The sequence below is a fragment of the Drosophila innubila genome (assembly GCF_004354385.1).
Source record: "Drosophila innubila isolate TH190305 chromosome 2L unlocalized genomic scaffold, UK_Dinn_1.0 4_B_2L, whole genome shotgun sequence".
Lineage (NCBI taxonomy): Eukaryota > Metazoa > Arthropoda > Insecta > Diptera > Drosophilidae > Drosophila > Drosophila innubila.
In genome coordinates this window covers 24,710,747-24,736,994 of record NW_022995372.1, presented here as the reverse complement: position 1 = coordinate 24,736,994, position 26,248 = coordinate 24,710,747, and the positions used below count along the sequence as shown (strand labels likewise).

The window sequence follows — 26,248 nt, the reverse complement described above, 5'->3', positions numbered from 1 at the left end:
ATGTTATTTTGAGCATGATTTGGCCTTTAAATTAATTCTGCATTTAAATTTGTATCATCAAGAAAATTTAATATTTTTTCGATACTTAGCCATCTATTATCCAATATTCCATTTACCGTTACGTATTGGTACTGATACCGGAACCGAGAGAAAATAACTGAAATAGAACCTTTTACCGAAATAGTTATGACGGGATGTACCGGTCCCGAAACCGTCACCTATATTTGTTTCGATTTGATTCCCTAATTAAAAGTTTTAAGCACTATTGTTTAATGGTAATTTCATTTTATTTTATTTTTTTTCCATTTTAAGCAATTATTATTAAAAAAATTAAAGGAAAATGTAATACAAATAAAAGATTTTTGAAGAACAAAATATGTATATGAATTTTTATCTTTGTCAAAACTGTTACTGACCACTCTGTATTCATTTCTTTTTTTTTTTTAAATAGTTAAGCTCCATGGATAACATTATTTCATTTCCTTAACTTGTTCTAAGTTCCAAAAGCAAGTACAATAAATAATAGAAATAAAATAAGAGCAATAAGGTATTTTTTGTACAATAAGCGTTGCACATTTTGACTTTGACAAAACATTTGCTTTATAGTTGTTTACAAGCATATTTTTTATGTTATCTGTGCTGGAATATAGCACAACTACATGCATACATACATATGTATGTACCTTTACTCTATGCTGTCTACATTTCTGATTGTGACAATGTTGTTGTTGCTTTGCCGCTGACAATGCCAAGATGTTGTTGTTGTTAACAGAACAATAACGGAGACTGCACCCACACCACAAGAGGATTTTATACAAACACAAGATTTGTGTATTGACATCCGTGTACACAGTACAGAGGTAATCAACAGCTGCTCTAGTTACCTGCCCATTGCACCAGGGCACGTTTATTGTTTAACAAAAGGAACGGGCAACTTTTATTTGTTAAAAGGGAATCCGATTAAAGAATGTTGCACAAGAGCAAAAATGGATTCTCTTCGTTTATCTATGTGGACAGAGTGTGAAGAACACGTTCCAATTGACATTGTGGCAGCTGTTGCAGATTATAAGGCGAATAAACAGAATATAAGGCAGATGCTCAGCTCACAAATTGCATTGATAAATTGATAATTTGAAGAGTTTGTTGGTTTTCCCATTTACAATTAAATACAACCACAAAGATTTCATGTTTATGAAAAAACTAAAATTTTATTCTGGTTGTTGTTATTGTAGACAGAACGATCAGGTTTAGTTACAGTTTACTTCTTTGCCTTCTTGGCATCGGCCTTGTTGCCCTCCTCGCTCTCAGCTGCCTCCTTGGCCTTCTTGGCGCGAATGCCAACCAAACGAGCATCAGTACGTGCCTGTAAATAGTTGGAAAAGCAATTAATTGACAATTCCCAAAGGCACTATATTGAATAATAATTGAAACGCACCTTGCGCAGAGTAGCGAACGCCTTGAACTTCTTCTCGTCCTTTGTGACGTCACGGAACTCAGTAACAACAGGCTGTTCCTTCTTCAGCGGCATAACTGGACCCTTGAGCTGTGTGGCCAGCTTGCATTCCTCAACAGTGGATTCACCCTTGCGGATCTTCTTCTCATTGATGGGGAACAGAATCAGTTTGCTTCTGTATTCCTTAAGGCGCTGGATGTTGCGTTGACGCGACTCCAGGCTCTTGTTCTTGCGACGACGATCGACAGCAATGCCAATGGTCTTGGCGAAGGCATAGCTCAGACCAGCACCCTACATTTATAATTGTTAAATTATATTCATTTAAGTTAAGCACAAAAATAATATAAACGGACGAACCTTCAATTCCTCGACGGTGAAACCGCGACCGGCACGCAATTTTGTGTGATAGCGGATGGTGGGGCAGCGCACCACGGGACGCAGGGGTCCGCTGGCGGGGCGGGGGAAGACAGCCTTGGCTTTCTTCACGCGATTCTCGTGTCTGCGGACCTTGCGCGCCGGCTGGTTGAACCAGGTGCGCACATGTCGCTGCCACCACTTGTGGTAATGCTGGTTTGGAATCATATTATTACCCTTACCCATCTTGGCGGTTTAGATTAGCTGCAGGAGACAAAAAACACAAACACACGCATTAGCACTCATACATATGTATTTTGGATTATAACCAACTAGCGGTTAGCATACACCACGTGGCTAGCGCATATTTTCATAATTTATACACTATTTAATCGCAATTCCGCATGTATTTCCATGCCAAGTCATAGCCTGACTCATGCTGCATTTTTAAAGCCAGCATTTGCTTAATTTACAGTATCATTATTGGCTTAAATTTATAAATTTTGTGCGTTGTAAAAATGCACACACCTTTTGCTACCCAACAACGAATCAAAAAGGAAATCGCAGCCAACTTCACGTCATGGGCATACAGTATTAATAAAAAATATCCCACATAAAATTTCCCTTGGTGCTGCCGCTACAATTTCCCCAGCTATCGATTGGTGATGCAATCAGTGTTAACAAAAATTCCATACAGTTTACAATTTAATGCTGCAGAACGCTTTATAAACGTCAAACGCGCAACTATAATTAATTGTGAGACGACAACATAATAAGAAAATATTATTTTGTGCGCATTAGTTGCATTTAAATACGTGCATTTGCCTTATCGATTGACTACAGTGTCGCGTGGCAACTCTGAACTGTACTTTCTGATACAGATAAAAAAAACTATTGACTATTGAACTGACTATCTATAATCGAGAAATTGCGCGCTTATTTTTTGGTGGCATCGGTAATCAGATATCAATCAGGAGCGTAATTATCAAAAAATGAACGACGAAGTAGCCCCATCTCCAATGGTTGTTGAGGCCAAATACGAGGATGTCTCGCAACTTAATTTTTCCAAGCTCTATTCGCCCAAAATGAAAAGCGTCTATTGGCGCTATTTTGGCTTTCCATCGAACGATAATGACGAGGTAATTACCAAGCAGAATGTGGTATGCATCAAATGCCACAAGGTGTTGACCAATCACGGCAATACAACCAATTTGCGGGCGCATTTACAACATCGCCACAAGGATCTGTTCAAGGCCCTGTGCCAGGAGAACGACATCCAAGTGCCGCCCCGCAAGACGCCACGCAATCTTAATCATCCGCCGCTATCCAAGCGCAACGTCTCGTCGCGTCGCGTCAAACTTGAGTTCATCAACAATCGCAATCATCACGAGAACGAGGAGGATGAGGAGATGGACGAAGCGGCCGTTGCTGCCGCTGCCATGCAGGCCGAAGATGATGCCGCCTCGCAGACAATGCTCTACGAGACCATGGTGCCGTTGACCTATGATGACGCCGACAATCTGGTCGAGGAGGAGGATCGCACCATTAACATTGAGCCGCGCGAGCTCAAGTATTCCCGCAAGCGCAAAAGTACAGCTGCTGCGTCCGGAACAATGCACTTCACACGCAGCAATATCAAGCATGAGGAGGGAACTGGTGGAGGCAGTCAGGGACGCAGCTATATTACCAATTTACCCGAGGCATTGGCCGACATTGTGGTGCGGGATGTGCGCAATGTGGAGACCCTGTATGATCTGGGCATTAGTGAGTTCATACGTCTCGCCATGGGCAATTTGGCAACGCTGCCAATGCCACAGAAGATTGACGAGCTCATTACGGAGCAGCATGCATCCAAGTTCCTGGAAATGGGCGATTTTACACGCGAATTCACCGCCGAGAAGCCCTATTCCCTGGCCTTTGAGCACTGGATCAATGTGGAGCAGCGTCGCTTCCTCACCATCCATCATCATTATCTGAGCGATGAGACCCAATGTGTGCGCAGTGTCGTCTATGCCACCATCGAGTATACCGACTATATCTCATTCGATGATCTGCTCACCGATTTCTACTTGCCCAACTGCACCCTGGCCATTGTCAACTATGACGATGAGGAGGATTTGCTCCAGACCTATCTGAAGGAGAAGCGTGAGTTCAATTCAAATTTATTTCATTTATTTCAGCGAATAATACCGGAACCGGTAACGGAAACGCTTAGCGAAATTAACCGTTTCATTTTGAGTACTGGAACCGGAAGCGTAACCGAATTAAATTATTTAAGAACCGAAAACCGATATGTACATTTGTACCGGTACACTTTACCAAAAATTGATTCTTGTTTTCTCTATTTACATATATCATTATGCTTTCTTTTAAAAAATAAATTCAAGTTAGGTTTATCTTGATAAAATATTATTAGTTATTAGTTTTAGAAAAATAGAATATTATCGGTTATGTTCTACAGACCTCTAATTGTCGGTTCAAAAATCTATTGAATTAAATGAAATTCAACTGTTAAAAAAAGTTTTAAATGTATAAAATATGGTCATTATTAATAATATCGTTATAGGTTGTTTTAATTTATATAATATATTTAACATCAACTAGCAGTCAACCCAAAGTAATATACAAATAGAAATAAAATTAGGAAATCCGATATAAATTAACAATTTATAATGCAATTATCATTAAAATCTCAAGAGATTTGTGGAACACAACTAATAACTAGTCGAGATCCCGACCATAGGATACCCGTTACTTATTTCAATATATATAAAAGCACTTTAAAGAAATTACTTGTATTACTTTGATAACATTAAATCGCCATAAATGCTGTTCTACTTGCCCAATCTTGATGCGATTCAGTTAGATAATAGATAATACTAATAGATTACGTTAATTACCACAAAAAACGTATTATCTTAAAAAGTGTGGGTGTGGTGATAGAAATCTGAGTGCCAAATTTGGTTACTCTGTGTCTTATAGTCTCTGAGATCCAGACAGAAACACATGGCTATATCGACTCGGCTCTTGATGCTGATCAAGAATATATATACTTTATAGGGTCCTTCTCACTGTTACATCCATTCCAACGAACACAATATACCTTTTACTTATGTTGCTTTAATAGTAGTTTTTATTTAGACTGCTTTCACTAATCAGTAACTTTGTAATCTAATCTCTCGTTTCTCATAGATATACCCGTTGTACTCTGCTATGTCTCGGTAATTGACAAGTGTTTGCGACGCGTCTTTGAGCTGGAGGATGTGGCTGCTTCTTTGGAGCAGGTTAAGGATATCATACAGCGTCATTCGGCTGAGATAAGCTCCAAGGTTGCCGAGCTGCCGGCATACAATGAGAATTTCCCCTGGACGCTCTATGAGCTGCTCAAGTTCTTTGCTGAATCGATATCGTGGTCCGAGGATATGGATCAATTGGTCATCACAGCCAAAACAGTGACCGAAGCACTCAGTGCGCTTGTGGTGAGTCACAGCAACTAAACCTAAACGAATTATAAATGTTAATACTGTAATATTATTTATGTTAGATTGCTTTGGATACATTGCGGGGTGAGGACATGCCACTGTGCAGCATGTTATCACCGATTACATCAAAGATACTGATTAAGAAACTGGGCATTGCGGAGCAGGATGAGCCTTTAATGATGAATATTAAACGCACGATTGCCACTGTGCTCCAGACACACATCATTGCGAATGATACGTTGACCAGCGCTGCGCTGTTGGATCCACGATTCCATCGTCTGACCACAATTGACAACTTTGACAGCTGTGTGCGAATGCTGACACAAAAATACAACAAGACGTTTGGCGGATCGGCGGGCATAGATAGCCAAAGTGGAGATTCAGCTGGCGAGGTGGCCGCCACCACATCCGTAAGCAGCACCCCAACGGTGACCATTAAATCGGAACCAAATGTCAAATCTGGCAATAATGTTGTCGGCTCAAACAGCGCCAAAAAGTCAAGTGAGTTAATTTGCTAACAAACGAGAGTTTGATTAATCTAAAACGAATCTTTCTTTAGAGCTGGAACTGCTATTTGATGTGGCAGAGATACCAAGTCCACCAAAACGGGATGCCGACAGCACTGTGGAAACTGATCTCAAGCGTTATCGCAACGAAGTTATTGTGCAACTGGATGAATCGCCCATTGAATGGTGGAACAAAATGGGTCACATCTATGGTACATTGCGCGACTTGGCCTCCCTATATCAGGGCGTTCCCGGTGTCGTTAATTTGAACTTCAAGAAGGTTCTGCGTGAACAGATTTATGATTACAATAAGCGTTTCATGCTAACTGGCAGCCAAACTCAGATTGACGCGATACTCTTTTTGAATCGTAACAGCAGCTTAAAGGATACTATATATGTTTAATAGCTTTTATCATGTTTTTATCTATATCACATTTACAATATATGTAAATCTTATAATCTGTAATTAAACTAACATATACGATAAAGTCCCAGGAAATTTTTTTAAATTTAGGTCAGAGGGGAATTTGCCAATTGCGATAAAAACCGGGGTATTTCTTAAGGCATTGTTATCGCAAAAGACGGCGATAGCAACTCTGCGTGTGCTTGTGCTGGAAAATATGAAAATTCTGTGAGATTCGATAATTGACGGCGCTGCCAGACAGCTAAAATTTAATGATCAAAATCTACATTTAAAATATTTTAGTTTTAAGCAACAATTTGGAAAAAATTAACACTAATGAAATGTTTGAATTCAATCTGAAAATTGACTTATATCCGCAACAATGCTTGCTTGCCCCTTTTTAGGTGCGACATGACTATAAAAACAAGTTGACAGTACTACTACTACATTTGTTAATCAGCTGTGCCGTCTCGGTGTCGGCCGGTACGATTAAGCTATTTTACATCGCAATTTTAGCTATATTTCGGATGCTTTCCAACCAGAAACAGCTATTTGTTCCTGTTAGAAGTTGGTAACACTGGTTGCTGCACACAAAAAACGAAAAAGTTAACAAATAAACTAAAATTTCTAAATTTCTTGTTGTGTGTTTGTCAAAGGAGCAAAACCACCATGTGTGCTATGTGATTGGTAACAGTGCGTGGGTGCCTGAACAATGCAATGTAAAGGTCAAAGAAGAAACGTTACAAACGAAAAAAAGAAGCAACAATAACGGGGCGGCGGCAACAACAATAAACACAACAATAACAACAACGACGTTGTCTTTGCTGCTGCTGCTGTTTTGCGGCTTTGTCTTGTGACGAAAGCAAAATTAAAAACATTTCTTCATAACAAAAAACACAAAAAAAAAAAAGAGTCAGCGGGATGTGCCGCCTTGATGTGCGACGCTTCTGCGAAGATTGGCGAATTTGGATACGACCCCTGTTGATAATAACCTACGTTATCTTTGCCATTATTGTTGTGCCCCTGCTCATATTTTACTCTGTGAAGGATGGCTTCCAGCGCAGAGATCAACTTATACTCATTGGCGGACTGTTTGTACTGTCTGCCGTGCCCATTTCCATTTGGCACATCATACAACACGTCATACATTTCACAAAGCCAATATTGCAAAAGCACATCATACGCATATTGTGGATGGTGCCCATCTATGCATTGAATGCGGTAAGTGGGTCAACGATCGAGATCGAATTCGAAATCGAAACCGTTGGCATCGAATAGCAGCATTTGAAATCTAATCTTCACGTTATCGTCAGAAGTCATTCGAAAATGTTATTATCTTTTACAGTGGATTGGCCTGTTCTTTCCAAAACATTCAATCTACGTGGACTCCTTTCGTGAATGCTATGAAGCGTATGTAATCTACAATTTCATGGTTTATTTGCTGCACTATTTGAATCTCAACATGGATCTGGAGGCGACAATGCAATACAAGCCGCAGGTGTATCATTTCTTTCCACTCTGCTGCATTCGTCCCTGGCTCATGGGTCGAGAGTTCATCCACAATTGCAAGCATGGCATATTACAGTATACGGTGGTGCGACCCATTACCACATTTATCTCAGTGTAAGTTAGATTCCACTCTTAACGGACAGTTCAATTGCTTAGATCTCTATCATAACTCTCACAATTAATTTAAAAAACACCCAAAATTCAACTAAACAAATCAAACAACTTAAAATCAGAAAAGAAAAACCAAGTAAAATAGAATTAAAAAGAATTGAAAAGACAATCGCAAATAAGAAAAACTCCAAATTTAAAGTATTTTATTTTTAGTTAGGCTTTTAAAGTTTTTTGTAATGATGTTTACGATCTTGGTAAACTATTATTGAAAAAGAAAATACAACTATAATTTTTGTACTCTGCTTTTCTTATTTGACTTTCAAAAGAAAGTTCAATTATTTTACTCTGTTTGCTTTTATTATTTGAATTTCTTAGCTTTTGCTTCCGTGTATAAGCTCTTCTTTTTTTTTTTATTACTCATAGTTTTTCGAATGTATTTGTATATTTTTAACAAATTAATTTAAGTGAACATGACTCATTGCTATAGATTGTGAATACTATATAAATTCAGCTCAACAAACGTGTCTACACAATTTTTTTTCAAATGCAGCTGCATACTTTGATTTTAAATGTAAATTGAGAAATGAGTTCAGTTGAACTTGTTTGGCTTTTTAGCAAGTTTCTTATCAGTGGAATGTGAAACAAACTCATTTACAAATTAATAATTAACTTATTTATTATATGTATATGCACAGCATTTGCGAACTGTGCGGCGTTTATGGCGAGGGTGAATTTGCTGGCAATGTCGCGTTTCCCTACATTGTGTCCATCAATAACATCTCACAGTTTGTGGCCATGTATTGTCTGGTGCTCTTTTATCGGGCCAACAAGGAGGACCTAAAGCCAATGAAGCCCATACCAAAGTTTCTTTGCATTAAGGCTGTGGTTTTCTTCTCATTTTTGTAAGTTGTAGTCAAATTGTAATGTATGGAAATCTAATTATTAATTTGATTTTAAAACAGCCAAGGTGTTTTGCTAAATGCACTTGTGTATTATGGCGTAATTAAAGACATCTTCGGCTCAGATGTGGGAGATGCCAATCTGGCATCCATGCTGCAAGTGAGTAAATAATGAATTTGTAACTGAGATCTTTAATTAAATATCTTATTTGTAGAACTTTCTCATTTGCATTGAGATGTTTGTTGCTGCCGTGGCGCACATTTACAGCTTCCCGCATCATCCATTCCATATTAATTCGCCGCAGTATTGGAATAATCCTAATCATAGCTGGTGTCGAGCATTTCTCTCGATGATGGACATCTCTGACATGCAAGAGGATGTCACAGAGCACTTGGGTGTGGTTAGCAGTTCAATAAGTCGCCGTTTTCAGGGTCGCAGCACATATCAGCCGTTGGCACGTGGTCCGCGACGTTCAAGCAGCGAATCCGAATACTTAATTGGCAAACGGCAGGATGAGCCGTCGCCAGGGGGCAGCTCGACCCAAGCAGGTAACCGCAATGTGACATATGGCGCCACGACGAGCCGTTTAATTGTGCCCGTTAATGTTGGGCAGCTGGGTACATTGACTGAACACCAAACTCATCATTCCCCATCTCGATTTCCCTTAGCAGGCGCCGCTTCGACTGGTGATAATAGCAATAGCAACAATTACCAACAACAACAACTGCACTTACCGGGCTCCAATTTGAAACAACAATCGACGCGTCAACGCGATACGCATCAACATCTTCGCGAACGAGATCAACAGCACTTTGTGGTCGGCATTGGTCCGCCCCAGGCAGGCGTCAGCAATTTTCTGCAGGCGCGTACAGGTGCCTCCGCGGCAGCTCCGATTCCCGAGTCCAACGATGATTATGCACTGTTGCTGGGCGCGGGCAGATGACAACGTTATCAGCAACAGCATCAGCCGATTGATGCGCTCGAAGATGGGGACGATGTTGAAGTTAGTCAAAATTTGAATGCCTCATCGCTGAGTGCATCACTGTCCGTTTCATTTGGCATGTCAAGCAGTTTGAAGTTTAGCGCCACGTGCAGCAATCAAACTGCATCCGAGTGGTCCAATTCAACGGGCGGGGATGATGACAATGAGGACGCTGACGATGATAACGACGAGGACGATGAGGATGACGTTGACAACGACAACGACGACGACGACATAGAAAATGCAGATAATGTAGAACAGATGCCAGTTGTGGTTGTTGCATCCACAACGAGGCGTCGTCGCGACAGAGAGTACATCACTTAGACCCAAGCAATGTTGCTGCAACGATATTTATGATTTCTATTCCACACTTTATACTTATCAATCAATATCAATTGAACTAGCAATGCATCAATTCCTTTTTGTTAATAAGCTACATAATTAGTTTCAAATACTCACATCTATATACATACATATTTACTATCGACTGTTCGTTTTTCGGCAACCCAATCAAATTGGGAGTTTTTAAATTGCGTGGCCTTAGTTTTTGGTTGCGAAAGCTCCAACTGATTTTTATATATATATATATACATACACATATAACATGTATCCTAGCTGCATATACACATATTGATATTTTACACGAAATGCATATAAATCCAAAGAATCTTCATTATATGTATGTATGCTAAACGAGGGGGCAACAAAAGGGTTTTATATTTATAGATTAGGCTCTAATGTTTTACACAAATTCAACTTCAAAAATTCAATTAGACAATTAGAAGTTCAACAACAATTATACATACATACTTTATATCCAATATGCAGCATGCAGTTAGATATATGCTAGTAAATTTTGATATATGGCCGTCAGTAGTTGGTACTTTCATTAGGCTAGTTAAAATCCGTGCTCGGTACTCGTAGAACAATTTGATTCATACCCTTAAAGCAAACAATTGTGAATTATGTGACTGCCGGTCAGAAAAAGGCGTAACTTATATTGAAAACATATATTTATATATTGTAAAACAAATGTAATTTTCAATAATATATTTATCCAAAAATTCTTAAATTATGTATTTATTTTTTTTATCATTTTATGCTTTTACATTGGCTATTTAACAGATTTATTTTGGACTTAATTCATTTATGCACATTATTTTTGTATACCTTACTTAACTTTTGTACTTATTTTGTTCTATTAATTGTTATACTGATTGCTTTTGAAAGAAGTCTAAATTTGTAGAAAGTGCATAAGTTCGTCTTCATCAAAATATATTATATAAACTTATGCATTCTTATGCAATAAGAGCTTCATTTAAAATTTTTAGCATGAAAATCATTTAATTTTATCCAAGTATGATGACAACAGTATTTTACAATAGTAAAAAAAACTTTAGAAGTGGCTTTTCATATCATGTTAACAGCAAACAAAAACAGTCAACTTACAGTTTAGAATTTTCGTTAAAATTAATTTAAACGATCTACCATTTTTTACAATTTTTCTATCTCCAAAAGCAGTATTTTCCATAGAACTTTATTGTTGAATCTACCCAAAACATTTCCAATATAATAATTTTTAATAGACCAGACGAACTCGTTTGTATTGATAACCCATGACAATATTAGGCATCCGTTTTTATCAAACCCATGCCATCAGATAAAACAAAAAACAAAAATATAATGAATCGTAACAATATAAGATACCTCCTTAAAGTGCTTGACTGATAAGCCCCATGAAATTTGTTTAACGTTTCCACGAAATTATAACCCAGCCATAAAAAGATTTGCCTTTTATTTTGTGCAACATTTGATTATGTTTATTATTATTGTATTTTTGTATATTAGGCATTTTTTGTCTTTTCATAATACTTGCATTTTAAAGATTACAACAAATAGAAATTGAAGGAAAATGTTAAGAAAATAAGGAAAAAAACGTAATTACCTGACACTTAAAATTGCAAAAGCAGAGGACACAAGAATATAAAAAAATACAGAACTGGCGACAAGGACGTTGTTTTTGATTTGATGTTTTTAAGTACGTGCAAAAACGTAATCAAGTACAATTAAAATGTCATAAAGGTTACATCAAAAGAATATCAATCGAAATCAATTCCAATCGAAAGAAGTTTATAATTAACATCAAAATACAAACAAATTCAGTCCAGTGTTTAACCATCTCGTGCTGCGCGTGAACAAATGAATAATGATCAATTCCAGCATATATAAATTTTTAAAAATATTCCCCGTAATTTTCAGCGCGCTTCAATTAAAAGGCACATCGATTGCTTTCGTATCAAATACACGCAGAATTATCATTCAGCTGAAATAATAACAATTAATTGTTGTAATTCTGCCTGCCGCCCAGCTCGAGCAGATAACGATCCGGATGATCCATCCAATCGGCGGCTGTCAATTTAACTGTACGCTGACGTTCCGCTTCCTTAATTTGCCATTTCTTAATATCCAATTGCACTTCGCGTGATGATTTATCGCCGCATCCCCAAACCTGTAATGCAGAGCAGTTTTGTTGTTGGTAACATTTTGTTGTTGGTTTTTTTTGGAGAAATTGAGACTTGATTTAATGTTGGACACATACACATTCGCACCGCACGTTAAGTTTCACATCATGTTAAAAATTGACTTAACAGCGGCTCGAAAAGTGTGGTTTTTAAATGCTTAGACTGGAAAGACGACTTTGCCGTTTTTAAGTATATGCGATATACATACATATTTAGATATCTGTATGAATTTTTATACTATACATATATATAAATATATACACTGTGTTGACTAAGGCTTATTACATATATAAATATAGCAACAAATATACAATATTAATACTGGTTTTAAGCAATTTATTATTACCTCAATGGACATAAGGCCAGCAGCGATGCCTTTGCAGTCCACATTCTCGAAATGTTCATCGACCGCTATAATGGGTTTGCGCGGATCAGCTCCAGCACGCAGACCCTTTGGATAGCCACGTATGCTGGTGTTAAGGTACAAAATGTTGGGCTTCTTCTCCAGTATCACAAATCTGTAAAAGTCACGGAACAAAATCAAGTTTAAAACCAGAGGATCAATCCGAATTGAATATGGGTATAACAAAAATTCTTTGATTTTAATAAATATCTACTTCATAGGATATTTAAATTTATAATCAAAATAAGTTTTAAAAACGATGATTACCTTTAATCAACATAATGAATTTATCGCTTAAATGTACCGAAAGTATTATCAATTTCAACACTATGCATGATTTTAGGTATTTTCAGAGATCACAAATAATGATTTTCTTATTTTTTTTAAACATGCATAATAGGCTTGATTAAAAATTATTGATTTTTATGGATTTTTTCAATTAGTAATCGAAAAGATTGCGATTTTTGATTGTTAAAAATTTTCTGCTAAGCAGGTATCATGATTGATTATTTTTGAGTAATTTTAAATGACATCTATTCTACTATTTATTTCCCTGAGGTACAACGCAACAAATACAATATACCCTTATACTATATATACACAGTTTGTATTATTATACCCTAAGAGCTAGAGACTTCAAACTTGGGATGTAGGTTCCTGGATACCGAACGTTGATCAAGTTTGTTTTTTTTTTTTTTTGGATCGGACCACTATACCATATAGCTGCCATAGGAACGATACGTCGAAAATAAAGTTTAAGATTGAAAAACTTTTTTGTTTGTTAAGATATCTTAATAGAATATGCATCTGGGCTGGAATTATACATCCTGACCAAATTTGGTTCAAATAGGTCCACTATATCATATAGCTGCAATAGAGACGCTCAATCAAAAATTAAGTCTTAGTACGAAAAAGATTTTGTTTGGTAAGATATCTTAACCAAACTGATAGAATATGCATTTAACTTGGTTTTATACATGATGACCAAATTTGGTTGAATTCGGATACAATTAGTCTAAAATCAACCTCAGTACAGAGTATCTGGGCACAGGTTATCCTACTGTCGAGCGTGCTCGACTGTAACCGCCCACTTGTTTGTTACTCACTTTGGCAACAGCTGAATGACACAGCTGCCCTCGGCGCCGACAAACAAATGCGTCTCCTTCCACTCACTGGGCGCCGCAATGCAATACGTCTGCTCATCCTTGGTGTGGAGCAGGACCAACGTCGGTCCGCGATAGCCAAGAACATGATGCAAAAAACGATTAGCACCAACACCATGCTCATTGGAATCGTACAGCAGCGTCCAGTGTGATGGCATCATTGATAGTTTCTCTTTGAAGATTTGCACAGCTGTCGAGGCGCTGACATTGTTGCTGCTATTTGGTGGAGCCACTGTCTGTGGCTTCGAGTACAGCGGGGGCAAGGCGCCGGCCAATAGCCAGGCTTGTGAGAGCGGCATAAGTGACTCAATTTGACTGACCGGCAGACTGTGATCTGTGGCATCCGTGGATGCAAATGGATTTCGTTGCTCCAGCACCGGAGTTTGCAGTTCAATGCCGCACGATTGGGATTGCTGCTCCAATCCGCGATACGCCGTAGAGAGCGTATGAACGCAGTACTTGTGCACGAGCAGCACCAGACGTATTAGATTCTGTTCAAACCAGCGACAAACGAAGCCCAAACTGAGGCTATCGTGGCTAAAGAATATCGACTTGGTCACCGAGCCAAATGTGCGATTTATGGCTGTACAAAGCACTGCATTTCCAGAGTGCTGCATGGCAATCGTATAGCAAATGTGCAGAAGTCGTGTGACGCCTGTTTTATCTATAAAATCGGGATTATCATCCTGGGCATACATCTTGATGTAACTCTCCAGCACCTTTGCATCATCCATAATGCCCAAGAATCGTTCGCATTGCTGTCGAAATGCGACAGTTCCCAAATGTTTTGTTGTTGCCTTCGAGTTGACGTGCATCAATTGGAATAGACGGTTTCCCAAATCAGTGTATTGTGGAAAGACTTGAGACTGTGTGCGTGCGTCATAGAAATATATGTACATACATATGTATTTGTTAAGCTACTATAAAAGTGTTATCAGGTAATGAATGGGTTTTACTCACCACAAAAACATTTGACACAATGCCATTAATGCCGTACTTGGCACTCGTCTGCTCCTTTAATATTTCGGCCAGCCTGTCCACTGGCACCAATTGTGTCAAGTATTTTTCCGTCACATCTGCGCCCGATGCCGATCTTGTCATTGTTTGCGTTTGTGACTGCACCTTGAGACTGTTATTGCTGCCGCTGTTACTACCGACAACAATAGCATCGCTACCATTGTTGTTGCTGTTAGATGATTGTTGTTGTGTGCTGGATTTGTGATGATGATGATTATGTTGGTGTTGCTTATGTTTCCCACCATCCAGCGGTGGTTCGCTTCCATCGGCATCGGCCTTGGTACTCGCATTGTTTCCCATTTTCCACTTGTGATTCTCTGTTGTGTTCGTGGGTCCAAAATTCGACGCAATTGAATTGCAAAAAATTTCCTCAATGTTAAAGGGGCAAAAAAAAGCCCAAAACGCAGGCTTGCACTGAAAACAGTACAACAGGTGCAGGGTGAATTTTTTGTCTAACTACGCCACAATAAAACCTGTTATGAAACAAGCACATACACACACACAGGCTGAGAAAGTGTTAATGAATCAGTTAAATATATATTTACATAATGAAATATGCTAATCAACAAATATTTAAAGAAATAAAAAAAACAAACAAAAAACAAACAATTGGGCAATTTTGTTATCGATACACAAGCAATGGGCAATTTTAAAATGAAGTCCATCCCCAAAAACGGTTGCACTGTTCAAATTAAAATCGCTCATATTTTCTCTCAAATAATTGAGTATAACGTTGTGTTATTAATTAAATTATTGTACGTTAAATTATATACTGAATATTTAAGTATATGTAAGAATCATATGCAAAAGAGATAAACAAGCGCTCTGTTTGACCCGCTGAATCATCAGCTGATTAGGAAAAACACAAAATGCCCAACAGCTGAGCGGGAGTTGGGAAATAAATATTCCCAACAATAAATAATACAACAGTCTTGTTTTTCTGTCTAAAGGTGTTTTGTTTATGAATTTTTAAATTAATTAACTTGATGTAAAAGTATATTCACAAGACTAAAGAAATGGTTGCGCCGGCAAGCAAACTGCAGAGCAGCACAAACTCCGAGGATGATGAGCCCTCGAGATCTTCCCATGTGCATGCGCCTTCAACTTCCACTCTACATGGGTCAAGTCTATTGCTGGATGCCAATTCCACGAAGCGCAAGAGCGCTTTCCTGCCATATCGCCCGCAATCCACGGTCCTTACGAATCTACAGCGCGGCAATACGGAAGCCACATTCTGTCCCGTAGAGGTGTCACTGTCCTTCCACGAACGCGCCGGTCAAGGTGAAATAACGGAGGAACAGGTGAAGGCTGAACTGCTCCGGCAACAGCACATTGATTTCAAGGACTCGCATGGATTTACACCCCTGCACTGGGCGGCGTCCTATGGACAGATGGTCTCAACGCAATTGCTTGTGGCCGCTGGTGCAAATGTGAATAGTCTGGCGCCAGATATGGTCACTCCACTGTTGCTCGCTGCCGCTGGAGGACACAATGAAATTGTTCGTTTCCTTCTGGATCGCGGTGCCAGTGGCACGCACATGGACATTGTGGGCAATACTGCATTAATGTACGCGGCAGCAGGGAATCATCCACACACATGCAATGAATTGCTATCCAGAGATCTAGACTTTAGTGCAAGCAATGAGAACGGAGACACGGCCTATGCACTGGCCGTAGAGAACGGTTCGCATCTGGCTCAGGCACTCTTGGAGCAGTATATGACAGCCGTACTAACGGCGGGTGCCTTTGGGAGCATTTAGATTTTTAGTTTTAGAGGCTTACAGTCTGGCATTTAGTAAATTAATTATAAAAACTATTATAAACAATACTAAGATTAACAAAAATGAGGAAATTTATAGAATAAAAATTAGTATAATTGTTGTTCGAAAAAATCTCTCTTTGTTCTCATTCACTGACTAACTCACTGATCATTGCAAAGCCCAAAATATAAGACCTAGGAGGCTAAAATTTTTACACAACATAACTGAGACAATTTTATCTTGCAATTATTTTATATTACAAAAACGAAGGTCGGAAATGTTTATTCTCACTTTAAGGAGATCTGTAAGATCAATGTAACAGACAAAATAACTAATATATCCATACAACTAGGTTAGCTTTCAAGCAACATTTTAAATTTTATCTTGATTTTTCAAGAGCATTTCCCAAAAGAGAATTCCCTAATAGATTTTGTACTTTTGTCAGGAAGAAATAATATTTTATATAATGCCTGTTATTATTAATTTATTATTATCTTATATTTAATTGCTAAGAAAATTATATAAATTTAAATTTTGTTTGAATTAATTGTATTTTTAAACTTGCAAAATATTACAAAAAACACAAATAACAAACAAAACATATTTTGTTTTAGTAATTCCTATAAAAATATTTGAAATTCGCCTGCACATATAAAATACGCACTTTATTTATACAAAAAAACCGTATTCAAAACTCAAACATTTTATTTTTGCTTTTACGGGACTGCTGTTCCTTGTTAAGACTGCTCTCCTGCGCCTGCAGTGTGGCCAGTTCCTGTTGCTGGGTTTGGAGCTGCACTCGGAGTCGTTTCTGCACCTGGACATCGCTGACATTACGGGCTAGTGATTGCTGGACCTTGGCAATGTCTCGGTGCTTTCGACGTATGTCATCGGCAATGCGCACTGTCTCCACATTCAGCGTCTTGTTGGAATGCTGTTGCAGATCGTTGGTCTTTGTCTTCTTGACGGAGTTATTCGATTGCTGGCTGACTCCTAGCACGCTACCGTTGAGAAAGGCAAAGACATCTGTGCGTTTGGACTCACGTTCGTAGGCCTTTTTATTAGTTTTCTGCTGGCGACGCTGGGCACGCTTTAGCTTGCGCTCGACACTGAAGTAATCCTTATCACCGTTTGCTGCTTCACGCAGCTCCATGCAGGCGTCTAGGGATCGACCCTGTGGTAATATCTGTGCACTAACCGGCGTCACAATGCCACGACCATCTGATCCGAGTCCCGTACCGTGTATGTAGCCCATATTGGCCATCAGCTTGGAGCCTATGCCCTGCATTTCAACGGATTAAAAGTTAATAAAAGTGAATGACTTGCTCATAGGTTTTTGGGAACTTACGCGTGTATACTGTTCCCAAGCTCCCAGCTTTTCGGTCGGTTTGAATGTAAACAAGCTTAACTCTACCATACGCGTCTGTCGCGCTGCCTCAATATCATCCATATCGGAATCATTCTCTCCATTACTTTCGTTTGATTCATTTGAGTCACTGCTGTCGCTGGTCAAGTCGTCATCCTGCTCCGTGATTAATGGAAACAGCTCCTCAAAGGGAAAGTCCCGTTCCCGTTCCTTGTGCTCCTGACCATCCAATCGAACCCGACACTGTTGCTCCACAAAATTCACACACAGCACACGACCACGATGCCACAATCGATCCTGTAGCTTGGCCAGCACCGGACAATTCCGTGCCAGTCTGTGAAAATCTGGTTTATTGTAATCTCTAATGGCAGCTCCAGGTACTAGAGCGCCATGAGAGTAGCGACATCGAATCTCATCAAATCGACATTCACCTTCCAGGTAATAGTTACAAGGTAACATCTCGCGATGCGTGGGATTTGTATATAAGACTCGTAACCGAACATCTAGAACACCATTGTCATCTACAATTAACTCGTCGTCCACTCCACAGATGAGTGCATTGTGGTAGCTTAAGGCTCCCCAGCTGTGCTCATGTGGTGCCGAGCACTTTTCGCCCAACATGGCATTATATTTAGCGCGCAGTTCTTCCAATTGATGCTGCTCATCTTTTGGATCTACCGGCTTCTGCTCCAAGTCGTTTAGTTCACTTTGGAAGCGTTTTAGCTCATCGTCAAGGTCGTCTGTAGCCTGTGTAGTGTTCGTATCATTCACTTCACTGCTTCTAGTCAGCGCCAGGAGCTCTTCCAAATTTGTTTGTAATGCAATCAATTCATTGCGTTGCTCCTCGTCCGTGGTTACTTGCAAAGCCTGTTTTACCACCAGCAACTATAAATTAAAGCAAGCTTAGTAATTGACACAGTATTGCATTCAAACGCTGATTTACCTGCGCTTCGTATTCATCCATAATTTATTTATTTATAAGCATTTTTTGTTTATATTTTTCAAGAGGATTTTTTGCCAGTTACAACGAGCCGGCGACATTTTCAGGCATAGTACGCTGATCAAAGAATGTCAGCAAGCCTTCCACACCAGTGCTGCCAAGTTTTTAGGGGGAATAATAGCTATCGCCATCTAGCTAAATCTAGCGATAAATTTAAATTTAGTTATTGCAAATTTCAAAATGTCATAGTTGCGCAAGAAAATAATTAATTTTAAGAAAATATACAATTCGAAAATACAAAAAAAAAGGTAAACATTTTAATTAAGGATTGAAGTTTTTTATTCCAAGATGAGAGAAGTTACAAATTTAATTCTGAAAACAATATACAAAAATGCAGAAAACTACAGCAAAAATCCAAAAATCTTAAAAATTCCAGCTTCAAAATGATGAAATTTTCCAAAAAAAAGATGGCAAATTTTAAGTTACCAATTTTGACAATTGACGAAAAATTTAACAGGGTAGCATCATTTAAGCCAGGTGGCAACGTTGGCAACAGTGGGACACATGGATTGCGTATTGTTATTTATTGTATAGTTGAATTAAGTCCTTAAGTTATGGCCTCAATTTTTAAGCTAGACACGACTGGACACATAATGCTTGCTCCACGATTGTTTCTGGCAAGCACACACCTGTTGCAGCGATTCACCTGTAAAATCAGTGCTGCAGTTGAGCCGGCTGTGCTGACTGATTTGGAGCAGGCAGTTATAAAACCGCGAAAACATCCGGGAGTAATAAGACCCAATCACATCGAGTTGCCCAAGCAGTTGAGCGACACGCTGAAACGGATTGTGGGTGATCATCCAGTCAGAAAAGTGCTACGTGACAGTGAATTGCTTAATCGTTATATAAAATCCCGCCATCCGCCTCCAACAACTTTGGAAATCGAGAACAAAAAACGACTGATTGTAGAGGAGATCAATGCCAAGATGTCACTGGACAGATTGGCGACGCTCAGCCCTGAGGAGGCGGCGCGTTGGCAACGTAAACGAGAGCTGGAGATCAACAAGCGCCTGGATCAACGGACGTACGCCTGGAAACGCATCGAATACGGCGCCTATGAGGCCATTGTATATGCAATAGGCAGAGCGGCACAGGAGTATGCCGTGATGAAGCGTGTGCTCACAGAGTTGCAGCTTCGCGATGAGAGGTTTAAGCCAAGGAGCTACTTTGACTTTGGCTCTGGCATTGGCACCGGCATGTGGGTGGCCAGTGAGCTCTGGCGCGACAGCATCTTTGAGTATTACAATGTGGACAGATCACGGGAGATGAACGAGTTGTCAGAGCTGATATTGCAACAGGGACAGGAGAATAAACAAGTTGAGCTGCGCAACGTTTTCTATAGACAATTTTTACCCGCCATTGATACCAAATATGACTTGGTTGTCATATCGCACACACTCTTCGAAATGGCCGACAAACAGCAGCGAGAGGAAATTCTGCTTAATTTGTGGCGGAAATGTGAAGGCTACATGGTCATTGTGGAGGAGGGCACACGACGCGGCAGCGAGCTGGTCAATGAGGCCAGGCGTTTTCTACTTCACGCTGGAGATGAGCATGCTGGTCAAACACTGGCTCCAGTAAGTCCTACAGTTGTTAAAAAGCTAACATTTTAATTTATACCCATTCCTTGCAGTGTCCACATGATCTGCGCTGTCCGCGTCTTAATGATTTGGCCGATCGCACGCCTTGCAACTTTGAAATTTCCTATGTGCCTCTGCGTCTTACCAGCGAATCTTCCGGGGATCGCAAGTCTTCAGTCTATAGCTATGCCATTTTGAAGAAGGGCATAGTAGAGGATGCCTCACGCACATGGCCACGCATAGTGCGTCCCACTTTGGTGCGCTCAAAGCATTCGATTTGTCGTCTATGCACTGAAGGTGGCAACTTGCAGGAGGTCATTTTTACAGCCTCCAAGCATGGCAAGTAAGTGTACACACAATGTGAATTCCCAGCAGCTGGTTCTACTTTTATAATCTATTTTTATTTCAATTTGCATTGCAGAGCTGCCTATAGCTGCGCCAGAGTTAGTCGCTGGGGTGACCGACTGCCCATTTCCTTGGGAACGCCACAAATTAAACCCAAGAAACTTCCTTCAGAGCCAGAGACGGATTCGAAGCCAAAGTCAACGGAACCAACAGAATTGGCATAGTTTACATCTAGTTTTTATATCTCTCTCCCCAGTTAATTGGCCCTTAAAAACTTGTCAGCCAATTTGTTACTTTAATTATATACAAACAAATCGTTGCGCTACGTAACTTTAATTAATTATTTAGGTGCATTTAACTGACATTTTATTAATAGCAAATTCCGCACCCACATCTCAATTTAATGTGCAAAAAAAAACAAAGAGCGCCAATGAGCTAAATCGTTCTCTTATACAAAGCAAAATGAGTATGGAAGTATATAAGCCCGGTGCTTAGCCAATGGTCAGCGTTGTTAACACGCCCACGCACTGGGATAGGTGTGGAGCTTTGTTTGTGTGTTTGGGCTACAATTCTATGACCTTATGGTCAAAATAGTGAATATCTCTATTTTATATTACTACTATGCTTATATTAGCATAATTGTTTAAGTTTGCTAAAATATGATACATTTTACCAGAAACGTCAACCAAAATTTTAAGTGTGCGATAATTCATGTCAGGGAATAACACCGTAACCGGTATCAGAACCGTTAACCGAAACTAACCGTTTCATTTTTAGTACCGGAACTGGAACCGTAACCGAAATTAATTTTCTTTCAAGAACCGAAACCGGTACGGTTGTGGTAAAGTTGCTAGGTCTAAGAGTTGACAAGCTTTCAACTGTCATAACTTGAAGAAAACTGACCCGATTTTCAATCAGAATGCCATTTTGACCATGATTCGGTCTCTTGATTCATACTGCTTTTAAAATTTTTTCATTTAGAAAATTTTATTATTTTTCGACCAACATAGCCATGGTTCCACGTCCATGGTAAGGGTCCCCCCTTTGAAGTTTTGAAAATTCAAAATTTTAAATCTCAAGTTTTTACTTTTAATCAACTCCTTATATCGTATTTAGTATAAAACGACACTTTAAACTTGATTCTCAGTTCTTTTATTTTTTTTGTTAAAAATCATGTGTAAAGAAAGAAATATTTTGACTTGTAAAGTTGCTAATTCAGAGACTTGAGCAACTTCGAACTGTCATAACTTTGGCAAAATTGTACCGATTTTCAAGCGGAATGTCATTTTGAGCATGGTTTTCTTAGTTTATTCTGCATTCTAATTTTATTAAATTCGTTAAAAAAATGTATTCCTCTGGATGTAGATATTAACTTTGATGTCATAATTGTTATAATTATGTTTTATCAGTATAATTAGCATTTCTTTCATTCAATTATATAAAGAGATAATTTTTATCGTCTCTGTACACCTCAGAGATTCATCATCAGATGCTTAGATCAAGTCTGACGATATTTTAATAAGATTTTTTGATAAATGTGGTAAAAAGAACGTTCAACTTTCAATTAGCAAGAGTTGAAATGTTAATATGTGGCACTTCGGTGCCAAACCCTCTTAGTTCCCTGTGTGCTATGTTATAATGTGGTACACATTGTCAGACTGACATTTGGCTATGTGCTTATATGAAACGCGCCCTTTTAGTAACCGCAGATCATCCCTGCCCTGCTCTGGGTCCTGCCCGAGCTCCTTGCGTGGCCATTTGGCATAACAAAGTCGGAAAAAGGGCAACTTGTGGGGCGCGAAAAGTGGCACGTCTCCTCGTCTATGGGTGTGTCGACAAATACATAGTTCACATACATATTCGTATGCTTTTAAGGATTGGCTTTATAACAAGGAGTGCTATGGAGCATCGGTCTGAGTATACATTAAGCTGGCATATAAAAATTTGTTGGGATATGAGGTAGAATAGGTATCAAAACGACTCTCCTCGGTGCGTTAGATTAATGTTACTCAAATATTCGATTGTAAATAGTTTTTATTAAACAAAAAATAGATTTAGCATCTCTTTTGGATATGGAGATTAACGATAAATTAGTAAAAATAACGGAAAATGTTGTAAAATAATCTCTAGAGTCAACCCAACTAGAATTTGGCGAAATTTTCCAGCAATAACTTAAAAATTTTTTTTATAATTATTGGAAGCTTCAGTATTCAGTAGCTCAAGAAATTTTACCTGATTACTTAAACAAAAAAAATATATATAACAATACAATTTCTTTTGTTTTTATTTATATTCTTGTTTTTATCTTGATATTTAAGCTTTAAGATCCTTTCTTTAATATAATACTCATGAAATGTTAAACAGTGGCATAAAACGTTCAATGAATTTGTGTAGTATAAATTCATATTTGAAATCGTTTTATTATCCAACATCAGAATATGTTATACGAAGGCGGTCCGAAATGATTCCAGCCTGACACAACAGTTTTAGAATTTTTTTTAAAATTTTATTTTGTAGCATAGTTTTCTTAAAGTCACTTCTTTTAGAGATGCTCCCACCGTTTTAACACCTCCAAAATTTATTTGCCTCCTGCGTCTCAAAATGGTTCTCACGAAGGTAAGGCTCACCTCAATTGATAAAAATTTTAAAAAAAAATGAAGAAATTTTTACTTATTGAATTTAAATTAAATAATTAAAATAAAAAATAATTGCTATAGTTCAATTTTTATAATGAAAATTGAATTCAAATATCTTGTATGTCGTGGGAGCCAGATTATATATCGGCCTATGGCAGCAAAATGATACAGCAGGCTGATTTGGGCTCAAATTTTTTTTAAGGGTGTAAACTAAATTATTAAAAATGTTGCACAATTCGCCGTCATATCATTTGTAAGAGCTGCAACTGTCATATGAATTTAATTAAAGAATGCATTTGGCAAGTCATTAACCCATTTAGGTAAATACATATTTAATTGATATGACAGGATATATACGAAACTATCCAATGATAAACGTTTACTTTATGTGCCATAACCGAGGTCCGAACCAACCCCGCTCCGATGGGAACCGGAGAACAACAACACAAACAACCACACATAGAAACTTCCACCCACGTCATGTGGCGCCCTCTACACACATACATACGTACATACATATGTGGGTATTATATACTGTTTAGGTGGGGTCATCTCATTAAAAAGGCGCGTTTTGCCTGGTGTCAGCTGTCGCTCTGTTTCTATCTCTATCTGGCTATTTGTACAGGTAAGGTGCGTCCCACAACAACAACAACAACCACAATAGCTGGAAAAACGGTGGCGTTTAGAAAGCATGCGCCGCTGTTGCAACATTCAATTGACCCACCCAGTCAGTCAGTCAGTCAACCAACCAAGCGGCTGGCTAGCATTGTTGTTCCTTTTGTTCCGAGTCTAATTCTAATGTCGACTCCCCCTGGTCAAAAAAACAACAGCAGCAACAACAACTTTGCTTTGTTTTTTTTTTTTTTTGTATATAGTCGGAGAGGTTTTAGTATTAGCTTAGTTAAATGAATTTTGTTAGCTTGATCAAGTGGCATTACGGGAGGCTACATAGTGACTGTTGGTGTTGTCTCTGGCATCAGTCGAAGCCCGAACGTTGCCAGGAATACACGTTGTTGCGGTTACCATTACGATTAAAAACAAACCTTAAGTGACTGGATTTTATCCTTTGGCCGGCATCTTTCATTCGCGCCTGTATCTTGCTGAACCGTTACCATTTTGACATTCAAATCCGGTTGAGCAAAATTTCAGGTGTGTGAGAAATTTGTAGCGGTTTCATCGTTTGTTAAGTTGAAAAGTTTGTGTTCGAAATACTCATATACCAAAGGAATGACTTAAGATATTGGGAATGGTAAGTAGGTAAGTTCCCTTTTTTTTATTTTTATATATTTTTTTTTTTTTTTATGCACCAGAGGTAATATCATCTCGATGAAGTCTTAATAAAAAGTATGCAAGATGTATTTTTATAAAATAAATAGAATTTCCTGTCAGTATCAAAAATATATCTCCAAATATTATCATTATGAAACAGAGAAAATCAAAGAAAAATAGAAATTGGTTATTTTCCATTTTAATTTTAACTGTGTCTTATGACTATGAAAAGCACCTAAGTTTAATTTTGTACTGTGGATAAGAAATTTTAATCTAACATTAGAATTTTGAGAAAAATTCCACTAATGACTAAGTTTTTGATGACACTCTATATCTTTGTAAATTTGATTTAAAAGATTTTATAGATCTTTAAAAAAATATACCATAAAAGTCCACGAACTGTCACAAGCAGTCAGAGGAAATCAAGCAAGTAGTTTCAAACACAATTAAAAACTCGGAACACTGGCAAAGCCGAGATATGTCAGCTAGAATTTCTATTAATACATTCCCATTAACATTTACTTTATCTTTCACGGTATATAATCAAATCGAAATTAAATTCTGGGTTTGTAGAGAGCACATAGACAAAGTAGTTTATAACACTATTAGCAATGATATTATAATTTGTAAAGTTCTGTCTGTCTGTCTGTCCGCTTGGGTGAGCGCCTAGATCTCTCAAAGACAGAAAAGCTAAGCTAATCAAATTTGACAGACCAAATTATTGCCACACCCCCGGAAACATTAAGATAATACATTGTCTTTGGTAGCAAACGTTCTCAATTTTTATAGTCTATTAACGAATTTAATCGCAACGATATCGGGCAAATAAAACGGCAGAAATGGCTGTTTTAAGTTGTTCAAAAATCCAAGGGCCTTATAGTATGTAACGGGTATAAAATAATCGGTGTAGCCATTCCAGCAAGTTTTCGTTTAAGAGTGAGTTAGTCGAATAGTGTTTGCAGTTTTTACTCGATTCGTCATCTGCGAGAGCGGCATTATTGCCCAAATTCTAGAAGGATCATCATCTTGATGACCTATAACTTTATCAATTCATCGCACACCTATTAAAGACACTTCAATGAACAAGGAAAAATGCGACTGATTGTCATCAAATCCAGAAGTTAATATTGATAAACTAGACACGGAGCTGAAGATCTAGCCCCCATTGTGGAGGAAACTAATGTCTGCGATCATTTTTAATTTCTCCATGGAATAGCTCATAAAATGTACTAGTTCATTTACAGTTATCAGACCCAAACTTAACAAATATTTGGAAGAAAACAAAAGCAATGTATTTGCCTCTCCATATCACCCACACTGAACGCCCACATCGCAAGCGCTGACGCCGACGTCGACGTCGACGCTAAAGTTGACGCCGACGCCGACGCCGACGCCGACGTCGCGCTTGACTGGATGAATTCAAAAGATGCCGCAAATATTTGGACTTTGGTGTATGGGCAAATCTTCGATAAGTCATCGTTTTAACA

General features: G+C 38.5%; 7 protein-coding genes across 7 annotated transcripts; 4 read left to right on the top strand and 3 right to left on the bottom strand.

Moving 5' to 3' along the window:
* Positions 1-1,181: 1,181 nt before the first annotated feature.
* LOC117781816 (60S ribosomal protein L13) lies at positions 1,182-2,468 on the bottom strand. The gene is made up of 4 exons (XM_034618683.1): positions 2,336-2,468; positions 1,811-2,071; positions 1,436-1,744; positions 1,182-1,363 (listed from the first exon to the last, which is right to left on the bottom strand). Exons 2-4 carry the CDS (start codon positions 2,051-2,053, stop codon positions 1,259-1,261), a joined length of 657 nt encoding a protein of 218 aa, XP_034474574.1. The 5' UTR covers positions 2,054-2,071; positions 2,336-2,468; the 3' UTR covers positions 1,182-1,258.
* On the top strand, positions 2,461-6,283 carry LOC117781812 (zinc finger BED domain-containing protein 1). Its single transcript, XM_034618679.1, has 4 exons — positions 2,461-3,952; positions 5,000-5,286; positions 5,352-5,790; positions 5,849-6,283. The coding sequence occupies exons 1-4, from the start codon at positions 2,800-2,802 to the stop codon at positions 6,196-6,198; spliced, it is 2,229 nt and encodes a 742-aa protein (XP_034474570.1). The 5' UTR covers positions 2,461-2,799; the 3' UTR covers positions 6,199-6,283.
* A 410-nt stretch (positions 6,284-6,693) lies between these two features.
* Positions 6,694-10,775, top strand: LOC117781814 (transmembrane protein 184C). Its single transcript, XM_034618681.1, has 6 exons — positions 6,694-7,419; positions 7,544-7,821; positions 8,514-8,720; positions 8,781-8,877; positions 8,933-9,266; positions 9,387-10,775. Exons 1-6 carry the CDS (start codon positions 7,120-7,122, stop codon positions 9,659-9,661), a joined length of 1,491 nt encoding a protein of 496 aa, XP_034474572.1. The 5' UTR covers positions 6,694-7,119; the 3' UTR covers positions 9,662-10,775.
* A 928-nt stretch (positions 10,776-11,703) lies between these two features.
* Positions 11,704-15,332, bottom strand: LOC117781813. Its single transcript, XM_034618680.1, has 4 exons — positions 14,749-15,332; positions 13,732-14,654; positions 12,569-12,740; positions 11,704-12,209 (listed from the first exon to the last, which is right to left on the bottom strand). Exons 1-4 carry the CDS (start codon positions 15,103-15,105, stop codon positions 12,039-12,041), a joined length of 1,623 nt encoding a protein of 540 aa, XP_034474571.1. The 5' UTR covers positions 15,106-15,332; the 3' UTR covers positions 11,704-12,038.
* A 328-nt stretch (positions 15,333-15,660) lies between these two features.
* LOC117781815 (DNA-binding protein RFXANK) lies at positions 15,661-16,649 on the top strand. The gene has a single exon (XM_034618682.1). The coding sequence runs from the start codon at positions 15,822-15,824 to the stop codon at positions 16,563-16,565; it is 744 nt and encodes a 247-aa protein (XP_034474573.1). The 5' UTR covers positions 15,661-15,821; the 3' UTR covers positions 16,566-16,649.
* A 554-nt stretch (positions 16,650-17,203) lies between these two features.
* On the bottom strand, positions 17,204-18,979 carry LOC117781972 (zinc finger CCCH-type with G patch domain-containing protein). Its single transcript, XM_034618868.1, has 3 exons — positions 18,875-18,979; positions 17,914-18,816; positions 17,204-17,847 (listed from the first exon to the last, which is right to left on the bottom strand). The coding sequence occupies exons 1-3, from the start codon at positions 18,893-18,895 to the stop codon at positions 17,254-17,256; spliced, it is 1,518 nt and encodes a 505-aa protein (XP_034474759.1). The 5' UTR covers positions 18,896-18,979; the 3' UTR covers positions 17,204-17,253.
* A 423-nt stretch (positions 18,980-19,402) lies between these two features.
* Positions 19,403-21,186, top strand: LOC117781956 (methyltransferase-like protein 17, mitochondrial). The gene is made up of 3 exons (XM_034618847.1): positions 19,403-20,508; positions 20,565-20,854; positions 20,933-21,186. The coding sequence occupies exons 1-3, from the start codon at positions 19,486-19,488 to the stop codon at positions 21,078-21,080; spliced, it is 1,461 nt and encodes a 486-aa protein (XP_034474738.1). The 5' UTR covers positions 19,403-19,485; the 3' UTR covers positions 21,081-21,186.
* Positions 21,187-26,248: the final 5,062 nt, after the last annotated feature.

Coding starts and splice junctions, on each gene's coding strand:
- LOC117781816 (XM_034618683.1), bottom strand. CDS start 2,053: ATGGGTAAGGGTAATAATATGATTCCAAACCAGCATTACCACAAGTGG. Junction 1,745..1,810: donor TCACCGTCGAGGAATTGAAG/GTTCGTCCGTTT, acceptor TTATAAATGTAG/GGTGCTGGTCTGAGCTATGC. Junction 1,364..1,435: donor CGTTCGCTACTCTGCGCAAG/GTGCGTTTCAAT, acceptor AACTATTTACAG/GCACGTACTGATGCTCGTTT.
- LOC117781812 (XM_034618679.1), top strand. CDS start 2,800: ATGAACGACGAAGTAGCCCCATCTCCAATGGTTGTTGAGGCCAAATAC. Junction 5,287..5,351: donor AAGCACTCAGTGCGCTTGTG/GTGAGTCACAGC, acceptor TATTTATGTTAG/ATTGCTTTGGATACATTGCG. Junction 5,791..5,848: donor AAACAGCGCCAAAAAGTCAA/GTGAGTTAATTT, acceptor ATCTTTCTTTAG/AGCTGGAACTGCTATTTGAT.
- LOC117781972 (XM_034618868.1), bottom strand. CDS start 18,895: ATGGATGAATACGAAGCGCAG. Junction 18,817..18,874: donor TGGATGAATACGAAGCGCAG/GTAAATCAGCGT, acceptor TTTAATTTATAG/TTGCTGGTGGTAAAACAGGC. Junction 17,848..17,913: donor CTTGGGAACAGTATACACGC/GTAAGTTCCCAA, acceptor GTTGAAATGCAG/GGCATAGGCTCCAAGCTGAT.
- LOC117781813 (XM_034618680.1), bottom strand. CDS start 15,105: ATGGGAAACAATGCGAGTACCAAGGCCGATGCCGATGGAAGCGAACCA. Junction 12,741..13,731: donor GTCATTCAGCTGTTGCCAAA/GTGAGTAACAAA, acceptor TGACTTTTACAG/ATTTGTGATACTGGAGAAGA. Junction 12,210..12,568: donor CTGGCCTTATGTCCATTGAG/GTAATAATAAAT, acceptor TCTGCATTACAG/GTTTGGGGATGCGGCGATAA.
- LOC117781814 (XM_034618681.1), top strand. CDS start 7,120: ATGTGCCGCCTTGATGTGCGACGCTTCTGCGAAGATTGGCGAATTTGG. Junction 7,822..8,513: donor ATTACCACATTTATCTCAGT/GTAAGTTAGATT, acceptor GTATATGCACAG/CATTTGCGAACTGTGCGGCG. Junction 8,878..8,932: donor ATCTGGCATCCATGCTGCAA/GTGAGTAAATAA, acceptor TCTTATTTGTAG/AACTTTCTCATTTGCATTGA.
- LOC117781956 (XM_034618847.1), top strand. CDS start 19,486: ATGGCCTCAATTTTTAAGCTAGACACGACTGGACACATAATGCTTGCT. Junction 20,509..20,564: donor CTGGTCAAACACTGGCTCCA/GTAAGTCCTACA, acceptor CATTCCTTGCAG/TGTCCACATGATCTGCGCTG. Junction 20,855..20,932: donor ACAGCCTCCAAGCATGGCAA/GTAAGTGTACAC, acceptor TTTGCATTGCAG/AGCTGCCTATAGCTGCGCCA.
- LOC117781815 (XM_034618682.1), top strand. CDS start 15,822: ATGGTTGCGCCGGCAAGCAAACTGCAGAGCAGCACAAACTCCGAGGAT.